Raw genomic sequence first — 12,599 nt, forward strand, 5'->3', positions numbered from 1 at the left:
GTGTGTGTGTTTCCTTGGTGCTCTCGGCCGAAGAAGAAAAGAGAGGGGATAAGAGAGATATAAGGATGTGATGGATGCATGGGAACATGAGATGGTTGCATGGCAGACCAAAATATAATAAGGAGGTGGCTAACCCTCCTTATTTCATCAATTTCCATTTTTTTGTTTTCTTCTTCTTGGTCCGAGAAAGGGATAAGAGAGAAGAAGATTTGGGCCTTGCATGCTTAAGCCCATATCATGATCCAATTAGATGATTTTTGGCCCAAATGGTCTTTGGAGAGGGTTCACGGCCCAAAATAAATCAAGGAATGATTTTTATGGCTCATTAGGGCTAATTAGGTTAGTTATGGCCCAATAAGGTCCATTAGGGTATTTTATTTCATTCTAGGCCCAATATGGCCCAAATTATTAAAATAAATGGAAGTGGGTCCAATTAGAGCCCATTTAAGAGTTCTAAGCCCAAAATAGTCAAATTGGAAACTTATTGGCCCATTAGGCCCAATAAGGAAGTCCTAGTTTAAAATGGACTTAAACCGGGATTTCTAGGGTTTCAAATTCTTTGTTGACTATTTGATGTGCTTGTATAAAGTGTTTGATGGGTGTATTGTTTTTATTGAATAAGCATCGTACATGCTTTCACATTTTTGGTTCACATTTGTTATCATTGTTGTTGTTACAAAGCATCAAAATTCCTAGTTGTGACACCAACTGAGGATACGAACAAATAAGAAGTAAGAAGAAGGAGTCGACTGATGCAGTGGTATCTAATCGTTGTTGGTGTACATGATATCTCTAAATCCACTATAAACGTTGCGTAGACGGGGTGGATTTTAGATGAAAACCAAACAGATTCAAGATAATCAGTTTTTAGAGAGAGAGAGAGAGAGAGAGAGAGAGAGAAAGACGTAGAGGAAATCAAAAAGATGATTCTTACTTGAATCGGACCCTCTAAGAACCACACATGACTAATGAACAAAGGATCTGATGGTGGTCTAACAGAGGACGTAGTGAAGGAGAGATTGATAGCGGCTAGGGTTTTTTCCAGGAAGAATGGCTTGATCTGATGTTGAATGGAGCGAGCGAGAAAGAGAAAGAGAAAGAAACTCCTTTTTGTTTCCGATGTGTGAAAAATCGTTTTCAAAAAGATTTGAATTGCGCGCCTTGGAGATATGAAGAGGGTGGGGTAGGATGAGCTGTTTGTATCTTCCGTATCATCTTTAAGGATTAATATAATTTACTTCATTTCTATTGGTTAAAACCATTTCACCAGGATTAGGATTAGAAGAATCATCACCATCCATTTGAGATCTAATGGTACATAATTGCTCTCCTTGTATTTTAAGATAAATGTCTTAAATTGGTGGGAACTACTAAGATAAATGCATTTAAAGATAGTTTATATATATATATATATATATATATATATATATATATATATATATATATATATATATAGGGAAGGGTTATATGGAAAACAAAAAAACCCTAAAAATCATAAAGAAAGCATATATATATATATATATATATATATATATATATATATAAAGTTATGTTTTTTAACTTATAACACATTATACTTAATTTATTAGTTTTAATATATTGTTGGATGTAAACTATTATCATTTTAAAGATACAATTTTGCAACAATTTGTATAAAATACTTAAATTATTAATTTAAATATAACATCACAGGGTCAACTTAAATATAAATTTTAGTGTAACTTAAACAACCCAAAGAATATTTTGTAAATAGTTAAAAGTGATAAATTATAGTGTATTTTTAATAATAATTATAAGTTGGTTAATACTGTTAAATAAATACCAAACCTAAAGTGTAATCATAAATAAACTAAATTTCAATTTTAAAATAATATCTTGACTTCTACTTATAAAGTTATGTCTTTAACTTTTAACATATTATACTTAATTTATTATATTTAATATGATGTTAAATGTAAACTATTATCAGTTTAAAGCTACAACTTTTGAACAGTTTGGACAAAATACTTAAATTGTAAACATACATATAACATTACAATATCAACTTAAGTATAGATTTCAATTCCACTTAAAAAACTAAAGAATATTTTGTAAATAGTTAAAAGTGATAAATACAAAAACTAAATTGTAATCTCAATTTAAATAAAATATTTCCTAATGATATTTTTATAATCGTTAAAAGTTTTCAAATAAGTAGCTTAAAAATAACTTACAGTAACAATAGTTAAAAATAACTCTATATAAATGGTTATATTGTTACCTTTAAAATAAAAAAAAATAATGTTTGATGTTTTAAATAATTATAATGATAGGAATTAAATAATTAAGCAAATAAATGTTAAAAATTAGTTAACAACAACAACAACTATAAATAAAATTAAACCATAAATTATATTTAATTCTATTCATATGTAACTCGTGGGTAGAAGTCATTCAAATTATTGAGATTATAAAGCTATAATATATGTGTATATTATCATATAATTAGAAATAATCAATATATTATATCAATTTAGTATACGAATTATTATATCAAATTTAACAACAACGTTAATGTTCTATTTTAAAAACATATATTTGTAAAGACTTCAACTATATAGGTGTTTATGCGCATTACAATGTCAACTTAAATATAAATTTCAGTTTCACTAAAAAAACCAAAGAATATTTTGTAAATAGTTAAAAACATATATTGATAGAAATTATGGACTTCAAACATATATTTTTCTATTTTAAAAACACATATTTGTAAAGACTTCAACTATATAAATGATTATATTGTTACCTTTAAAATAAAAAAAAAATGTTTGATGTTTTAAATAATTATAATGATACAAACTAAAACATTAAGCAAATAAATTTTAAAAAATTAGTTAACAATAACAACAACTATAAATAATATTAAACCATAAATTATATTTAATTTTATTCATGTGTAACTCGCGGGTAGAAGTCATTCAAACGATTGATATTGTAAAGTTATAATAGATGTGTATATTATCATATAATTCAAAATAATCAATATATTATATCAATTTAGTAGACGAATTATTATATCAAATTTAACAACAACGTTATTGTTCTATTTTAAAAACATATATTTATAAAGACTTCAACTATATAGGTGTTTATGTGCATTACAATGTCAACTTAAATATAAATTTCAGTTTCACTAAAAAAACCAAAGAATATTTTATAAATAGTTAAAAACATATATTGATAGAAAATAAAGACTTCAAACATATATTGTTCTATTTTAAAAACATATATTTGTAAAGACTTCAACTATATAAATGATTATATTGTTAACTTTAAAATCAAAAAATAATGTTTGATGTTTTAAATAATTATAATGATAGAAATTAAAACATTAAGCAAATAAATTTTAAAAAATTAGTTAACAATAACAACAACTATAAATAATATTAAACCATAAATTATATTTAATTTTATTCATGTGTAACTCGCGGGTAGAAGTCATTCAAACGATTAAGATTATAAAGTCATAATATATATGTATATTATCATATAATTCAAAATAATCAATATGTTATATCAATTTAGTAGACGAATTATTATATCAAATTTAATAACAATGTTATTGTTCTATTTTAAAAACAAATATTTGTAAAGACTTCAACAATATAGGTGTTTATGCGCATTACAATGTCAACTTAAATATAAATTTCAGTTTCACTAAAAAAAACCAAAGAATATTTTGTAAATAGTTAAAAACATATATTGATAGAAATTAAAGACTTCAAACATATATTGTTCTATTTTAAAAACATATATTTGTAAAGTCTTCAACTATATAAATGATTATATTGTTAACTTTAAAATCAAAAAATATTGTTTGATGTTTTAAATAATTATAATGATAGAAATTAATACATTAGGCAAATAAATTTTAAAAAATTAGTTAACAATAACAACAAGTATAAATAATATTAAACCATAAATTATATTTAATTTTATTCATTGGTAACTTGCGGGTAGAAGTCATTCAAAAGATTGAGATTATAAAGTTATAATAGATGTGTATATTATCATATAATTCAAAATAATCAATATAATATATCAATTTAGTAGACGAATTATTATATCAAATTTAATAACAATGTTATTGTTCTATTTTAAATATATATTTAGAAAGACTTCAACTATATAGGTATTTATGCGCATTACAATGTCAACTTAAATATAAATTTCAGTTTCACTAAAAAAACCAAAGAATATTTTGTAAATAGTTAAAAACATATATTGATAGAAATTAAAGACTTCAAATATATATTGTTCTATTTTAAAACATATATTTGTAAAGACTTCAACTATATAAATGATTATATTGTTAACTTTAAAATCAAAAATATTGTTTGATGGTGTAAATAATTATAATGATAGAAATTAAAACATTAAGTAAATAAATTTTTAAAAATTAGTTAACAATAACAACAACTATAAATAATATTAAACCATAAATTATATTTAATTTTATTCATTGGTAACTTACGGGTAGAAGTCATTCAAAAGATTGAGATTATAAAGCTATAATAGATGTGTATATTATCATATAATTCAAAATAATCAATATAATATATCAATTTAGTAGACGAATTATTATATCAAGTTTAATAACAACGTTATTGTTCTATTTAAAATATATATTTATAAAGACTTCAACTATATATGTGTTTATGCGCATTACAATGTCAACTTAAATATAAATTTCAGTTTCACTAAAAAACCAAAGAATATTTTGTAAATAGTTAAAAACATATATTGATAGAAATTAAAGACTTCAAACATATATTGTTCTATTTTAAAAACATATATTTGTAAAGACTTCAACTATATAAATGATTATATTGTTAACTTTAAAATCAAAAAATATTGTTTGATGTTTTAAATAATTATAATGATAGAAATTAAAACATTAAGCAAATAAATTTTTAAAAATTAGTTAACAATAACAACAACTATAAATAATATTAAACCATAAATTATATTTAATTTTATTCATTGGTAATTTGCAGGTAGAAGTCATTCAAAAGATTGAGATTATAAAGTTATAATAGATGTGTATATTATCATATAATTCAAAATAATCAATATAATATATCAATTTAGTAGATGAATTATTATATCAAATTTAACAACAACGTTATTGTTCTATTTTAAATATATATATTTATAAAGACTTCAACTATATAGGTGTTTATGCGCATTACAATGTCAACTTAAATATAAATTTCAGTTTCACTAAAAAACCAAAAAATATTTTGTAAATAGTTAAAAGCGATAAAGTATAGTGATAAATGAAAAAACACTAAATTGTAATATCATTTTAACTAAAATATTTCGGAATGTATTTTTATAATCGTTAAAAAATTTGAAATAAGTAGCTTAAATTAACTTACAATAACAATAGTTAAAAATCACTCTATATAAATGATTATATTGTTACATTTAAAATCAAAAAATAATGTTTGACGTTTTAAATAATTATAATGATAGAAAATTAAAACATTAAACAAATAAATTTTAAAAAAATTAATTAACAATAACAACAAGTATAAACAACATAAAACCATATATTATATTTAATTTTATTTATGTGTAACTCGCGGGTAGAAGTCATTCAAACGATTGAGATTATGAAATTATAATAGATGTATATATTATCATATAATTGAAAATAGTCAATATATTATATTAATTTAGTACAAAAATTATTATATCAAATTTAACAACAACTTATTGTTATATTTAAAAAGAAAACATATATTAGTAAAGACTTCAACTATATAGGTATTTCTGCGCTACGCACGGGCATTCGCCTAGTATATATATATATATATATATATATATATATATATATATATATATATATATATATATATATATATATATATATATATATATATATATATATTAAATTTAAATTAGTTGAAGTAGCAAAAGGGGGTGTGCTATATAAAGTATTGTAAAAAAATCTGTCCCCCTAAAATTCTTAAATACAATAACGCACGCAGGCTCGACATCTTCCTTGTTCTATACAACAAATATCCAACAACACATTTCTTACTAGAAACACCGGAAAGTATGACGGTGTACAACTCCGGCGAATCCACAGGCGGTGGAGGATATCTGGCTGTGAAAAAGGTGTTTCCTGTGGAAGATTACGTGGAGAAAGTCTCACAACGCCTCGTTGAAGCTGCACATGCCAACGATTTTAAAGCTGCGTTGGAGTGCTTGGCAGATCCTTTTGTTGATGTGAACTTTGCTGGAACCGTATGTTTGAATTCGAAGAAGACAGAGATCGTGTTACATGATGAGTCTCCCAGCGAGGTTCTAGTGGAGTTTGAAGAGTTCAATACGGATGTCACTGCTCTGTTCCTCGCTGCTCATGCCGGAAACGTGAAGCTCGTCAGAAAGCTACTGGTAATTAATATGATCAGTTTTTGCATCATTTGTCTTGAAATTCGGAATTTAACGAAAAAGATCCTACTTTTATCAAAACTGAAATAGAAGAAGAACACAAATACAAAATTCTAATCAACCTTCACTGTTAGAACACGCATAATGTGTTTTCAATTTCTTTTTCCCGAATCACGACCTAATTTTCAGCTTGAGCTTTAGAGCAAATAATTTCAGTTACTTTCGGATAATTTCAAAATGTTTGATCTGTTCTTTCCGTTATTTCGTAATTGAGAAAAATAATTTGATTAGCCTTGGACATTTCTTTTTGTTTCATTGTGATTTGGTTTTCGAAAAATAGCTAGAAACGTTACTTATTACTTTTGAAAGCGATGGTTTGCAAAATTCAAACTATCAATTATTGGCCACATTTGCAGAATTAACGCTTAATTTAATGATTAGTCATAATATCTTATAACTCAAAATGCAAATTAATCTCAACATTACATATCTCGATTTTTGAAAATGGAGCCAATATAAGTATATAACCATAGTTTTTTTGTCTAAATTGTAGAGTATTGGGGCAAATGTGAACAAGAAATTATTTCGTGGGTATGCAACCACAGCAGCAACAAGAGGATGCCATGTTGAGATATTAGAGTTATTAATCGAAGGTGGAGCTTCTCAAGTTGCTTGTGAAGAGGCTTTACTTGAAGCAAGTCACATTGGTTTAGCCATGCCTGCAAAAGCTCTAATGGCATCAGACCTCATTCGCCCTAATGTTGCAATCCATGCTCTTGTCAATGCATCATGTAGAGGATATATTGATTTTGTTGATACACTTTTCAAGGTACATATAACAAAAATATTTGAAATTATAAATTGAATAATATACAAAGTTGATTATGTATATTTGAATGTTTGATGGCAGTGTGGAGTAGACATGAATGGAACTGCTCGAGTTTTGCTTCGATCTTCCAAGCCATTTTTACATTCGGATGTTAGTTGTAATGCCCTTGTTGCGGCTATTGTGAATAGACAAATCTCAGTTGTTCAACTTCTTTTGAAGGTTAATTTCTATATACATTTTCATAAATAAACCAAAAAAAATTAATTAAATATTACAAAAATAAAAACTAAACAGTCAATATATAGTTGGCCATCGGAAAAAACCTAAAAACTTAATAATCAAATTAAAGAAAATGAAAACTAAACAGCCAATGGTTGGCCAGCTAATATTAGTTATTTTTTAATTAGTATATGACATGATTTATTTTTTTAAATAATAAGAAAAAAAATAGTTTTAAACTTTGAAATATTGGTTTTTGAGCAGGCGGGTGCAAGAACAGACACCAAGGTGAGGCTAGGAGCCTGGTCATGGGACACGACAACCGGAGAAGAATTCCGAGTAGGCGCCGGTTTAGCTGAACCGTATGACATTACATGGTCCGCGGTCGAGTATTTTGAAAAAACCGGTTCAATATTAAACACCCTCCTTCAACATATCTCCCCTAATATTCCTCATTTTGGTCGAACGATAATCCATCACGCTATACTTTGCTCAAATCTAAAAGCAATCGAGCTTTTATTAAACCAGGGTGCTGATCCGGAGCTCCCGGTTCAAACCATCAAAGGAACCGGTTTCCGGCTAATCCATTTGGCCGCAAACCTCGGTTACTCCGCCGTCCTCCACCATCTGGTCAACGCCGGCTGTAATCTCGACTCGAAAACTGACGCCGGAGAAACTGCACTCATGATATGTGCAAGGAATAAACACGTCGACTGTCTTAAGCTTCTCGCCGGCGCCGGAGCCGATTTCGGTTTGGTCAATTCCGGTAATCAATGTGTCCAGTCGATTGCTGGATCGGTTCGATGGACATTAGGGCTGAGACAAGCTATTTTGGAGGTGGTTCGAACCGGAAAGGTCCTCCGGTCTAGCGATTCTTCGATATTCTCGAGTTTAATGTTTGTTACACGTGTAAACGATATTGACGCGTTGAAAAAACTCGTTGACCAAGGAGTTGACCTCGATGAGCAGGATGAAAACGGGTATTCAGCGGCCATGGTTGCCGTCATAAACCGACACGTGGACGCCTTCCGGTTGCTCGTTTCCGCCGGAGCTAACGTAAAACTTCAAAATAAATACGGCGAAACCGCAGTTAGTTTATCGGAAGCGAGTGTTGACTGTGGTGTTTTTGAGAAAGTTATCCTTGAATGTGAAAATGACATTAATGCCCCTAAGAAAGGATTTTCTTTTTCATTTTACACCCTCCACCGAGCCGTTTCTAGAGGCGACTTCGACGCCGTTAAAACGTTGACAAACGGTGAAAACGACATTAACATTAACGCTCCTGACGGTGACGGATACACGCCGCTTATGTTAGCGGCGCGTGAAGGACACGGGAGGATCTGTGAGTTTTTGATTTCGAAAGGGGCGATTTGTGAGATTGAGAACGCGAGACACGAGACGGCGCTCCGGTTAGCTTGTAAAGACGCCGAACAGGTTCTGTTGGACCACGTGGCACGGGGGCTGGTGTTGGGTGGTGGTCGAGTCAAGAAACATTGTAAAGGGGGGAAAGGGTGTCCACATAGCAAGCGGCTGAGCATGGTGGAAGGCGGTGGGTTGTTGCGGTGGGGGAAATCGAGTAGGCGGAATGTGGTGTGTAAATGGGCGGAGGTTGGTGGAAGCTCGTCGTTCCGGTGGAACCGGAGGAAGAAGGCGGATGGGGAGGAGGAGGGGTTGTTTCGGGTGGTTACGACGAAGAATAAGGAGGTGCATTTTGTGTGCGAGGGTGGTGTTGATATGGCAGAGTTATGGGTTAGGGGGATTAAACTTGTGACGCGTGAAGCTATTTTTGGGAACTGAATTTGTGCCCTTTTTATACGTTGTATATTATGGTTGGAGACAGAAAACTCAAGTGCTACAAAGTTTTTTTGTATGAAAATTCAACTCCATTTAAGAGGTGTTATGTATAAGCATTTTTTTTAACAGAAACACAATATATTTTCCTTGGATTATTATAAGAAAATGACAAAATTGCAAAAATGATCCATGTGGTTGGCAAAATTATGTGACTTTGGTCCAAAAAAGTTTGACGGTGCACCAGTGGTCCAATTTTGAATACTTTCTGCGGTTTTGGTCCCTATAGTTGTCATTTTTGTCTGGTTTTAGTCAATACCCAACATAAAATGACCAATATACCCTTAAATATTTCATTTTTAATTTATTTTATTAAATTTCCTATTATTTTATTTAAAAGAGAAAAGAAAAATAAATTATCACCTCTCCCTCCCTCCTTCCCTCTCTTAATAACACCAAAATTGGTAATTGGTCTACCCTCTCCCTGTATTCTAAAGATGTTCGAAAACCACCACCTACACCACCATTGCAGCCCCTTGTGCAACACCACCCACCCCTAGCAAACTCCGGTGACGGTGGCTTGCGACCCAGATGAAAATTCCAATGACGCGACCCATCTACCACCGCCCCTTCGTCTTCTCCGCTAGCTCAAAATGTTTGTTTCCAGATCTGCGAACCAAACCGTTACACACATCCAATACCTTAAAAAAAACGTAGCCCAAAGAATAAAAAAACGCAAATCGGAGAGGATCATCTTTTGGGTTTTCGATTTGCACCAAGAGGGGTAAGTTCATATACATCTGGGCAATCAATGTGTCGTTTAAAACTAGTGTTCAAGTTCTTATTTTAAAAGTTTTTGACATTACCAGCTTGTGTATGTGTATGTTGCTGCGTTGTGATTGAAAACTATACATCAGCCGAAACAGCTTTCACACCCAATTATTCAAATCTAGAAAAATGATTGCGAAATAATGATGTCAAAGATCTTTGATTTTTGCTACTTAATCGTTCTAAAATTAGGTTATTTTGAAATTTTCAAATTAGACCAAAGTATCAAATACTTCCTTTGATTGTTGGTATTTTTTGCGTTATATAATGGAATTATATTGAGGGCATACAAGATCCATGTAAAACCTTTAAATTTTGGATATACGATTTATAGTATAAGAATATTAAGTGGACTTCATTGTTATCTCAAATGACAACGAAAATTATTGGATTTTTATCTAAATAATAGAGAATGATGTTTGGGCTTTAATAATTACTTGTCGGTTTAAGGTAATAAGGTGTTATAAAAACCCAATTGTAAATGTGCATATAGTGATAATAATAATAATAATAATAATAATAATAATAATAATAATAATAATAATAATAATAATAATAATAATAGGATTTATATTATTTGTATTTATTGTTCAACAAAGAGGTTTTTAAACCCGTGTGTTGCGGCGAGAACTTTCGTTGCAGCAAAAGTTCCTGTTGCTCTTGCTTTCTTAGTTTTTCATATTTATGATTCATTTTATCTTTTTTTATGCTCTAAAGTTTCTACTTTTTTCTCATTTCATAAAGGTTTCTTCTTTTCTTCCAATTCCATTTCTTTAGAATCCAAAGCATTTTATGGGGCATCAAAGAGCTTCTGGATCTCCACTTGCAATAATGCAAGCATTAATACTTGAAGGCTCAGGTGCTTTCTGATTTTCACCATGTCTAGTCTAAATTAAAATCTTTCTCATTTTTTGGTTCTTGTATCAAGGTTTCTTAATGATTTTGGTCCTTATTATTATAGGGTTTTTTTTATCGATTTTAGTCCTTACTTTGGAACATATATATAATTACAAAGCTTATTTGGATGAAATTGTTATAATTGGGTAAATATTTAAAATAACAATGTTAGAGCCAAAAGAAAGGCAACAATAACATAATAAATAATACATAGTCAAAACTGCCTAATGAATTTCTTTCCTCGTTAAGCAAGGAAATTGGTACAAAAAAGAACCAAAATCGCAGCTCAAACAATCATTAACAAAAAGATGCTGCATCATTTTAAGCCATAAACAATTCAATTAAAATATGGAGACAAAATTAATTTTGAGAACATTACAATCAAGCGGTGAACATGGAAGCGTTACACTATTGCCTAAGCTAAGCACGACCAACTTTTTGAAATCGCTCAATTTTCTAATCAATTTATAATTTTGCAAAAAAAATAAAAAATTATTACATAAAAACAAGGGTTGATACCATAAAAGACATAAGTTTTACATCCCGATTCTAAATTAGCCCTAAAAGAATTTTTTATTCCCAATTAGCTTAAATAATTGAGACGACGTTTCAAAATCATATAATCAACCGGTTAACAACAGGTTAACCTCCTCAGCCGGTCATCACTCTCTTATAGTACTAGATCTTTCAAAAATACATTCGTACACCACCAAACATCACCTTTCAACAGAAACGTCTTCATCAAAAAGGGTTTCATGCAGTTGGTCTTGGGAAGAAGAAGGGTTTGTTAAGAGTTTCTAACACCATTGTTGCATGCAAAACGCTTCTATTTTGAAGTTGAAATACACTGAAGTAGAAAGGTATGTGGATGCAATTTAGAAATTGATGTGTATGTGTGTTCTTATCTTCCATAATCGGGTTCCATAGTGTCACTAACAACTTTAATTTTTCATCTTGAACAGATTGGCTTCATCATTTGGAACTAAAAAGGTCAAAGGGCCTGAAAAGGTTTATGTAAGGGACGACGGCTGTCACACCCCCAAACCGGAACAACGGAAAAGTTCGGGGGCAGAGGACGTCATGCGTAGTATCACAACCATTGCCTCATAGTAATCATAGTAAACACAACCATTACATTGAATACATATATGAAAAGGTATTTACATCTGTTTTGATTCTTGTTTCGAAACATCAAAGTATAATCAAAAGGTAAGACGAGACTCTATACACTCTGTCTTCTCAAAACTCCAGATGGTACTTGTCTACTGATTTCCTGAGAATACAAGCAGTTTTGAAAAAGTATCAGCATAAAGCTGGTGAGTTCATAAGCATGTTTAGAAATGAAAATCTGTTATTGACTTTGTAGAAATGTTTGTATGTTTCCAAGAAAATCCAATATTTTCTTAAGTAATGAAAAGTAGTCTTAAACCCCAAGACCAATTGTAAGTTCGTCATTGAATTTTGTTCTTATGTCTGAAAGTACTTGTATGTATGCCTGGTGCCACAAACTATAACGTATGGTTTTGTATGAAAGTTCTAGTATAAAATTCATGGCTACCACCAATATTGTAGTAGTGTATAGTATGAAGGCCTT

The 12,599-nt window shown here is 30.0% G+C and overlaps 1 protein-coding gene across 1 annotated transcript; it reads left to right on the forward strand.

Moving 5' to 3' along the window:
- Positions 1-6,028: 6,028 nt before the first annotated feature.
- Positions 6,029-9,414, forward strand: LOC145071006 (uncharacterized). The gene is made up of 4 exons (XM_079017958.1): positions 6,029-6,444; positions 6,995-7,270; positions 7,352-7,489; positions 7,754-9,414. The coding sequence occupies exons 1-4, from the start codon at positions 6,106-6,108 to the stop codon at positions 9,284-9,286; spliced, it is 2,286 nt and encodes a 761-aa protein (XP_078874084.1). The 5' UTR covers positions 6,029-6,105; the 3' UTR covers positions 9,287-9,414.
- Positions 9,415-12,599: the final 3,185 nt, after the last annotated feature.

The sequence above is a fragment of the Lactuca serriola genome, chromosome 8, assembly GCF_051521515.1.
Source record: "Lactuca serriola cultivar US96UC23 chromosome 8, Lser_US96UC23_V15, whole genome shotgun sequence".
Lineage (NCBI taxonomy): Eukaryota > Viridiplantae > Streptophyta > Magnoliopsida > Asterales > Asteraceae > Lactuca > Lactuca serriola.

What these genes read in the sequence shown, in the direction of transcription:
- LOC145071006 (XM_079017958.1), top strand. Translation starts at nt 6,106, where the DNA reads ATGACGGTGTACAACTCCGGCGAATCCACAGGCGGTGGAGGATATCTG. An exon ending in TTGTTGATACACTTTTCAAG is followed by an intron (nt 7,271 to 7,351) that starts GTACATATAACA and finishes GTTTGATGGCAG; the next exon opens with TGTGGAGTAGACATGAATGG. An exon ending in TTGTTCAACTTCTTTTGAAG is followed by an intron (nt 7,490 to 7,753) that starts GTTAATTTCTAT and finishes GTTTTTGAGCAG; the next exon opens with GCGGGTGCAAGAACAGACAC.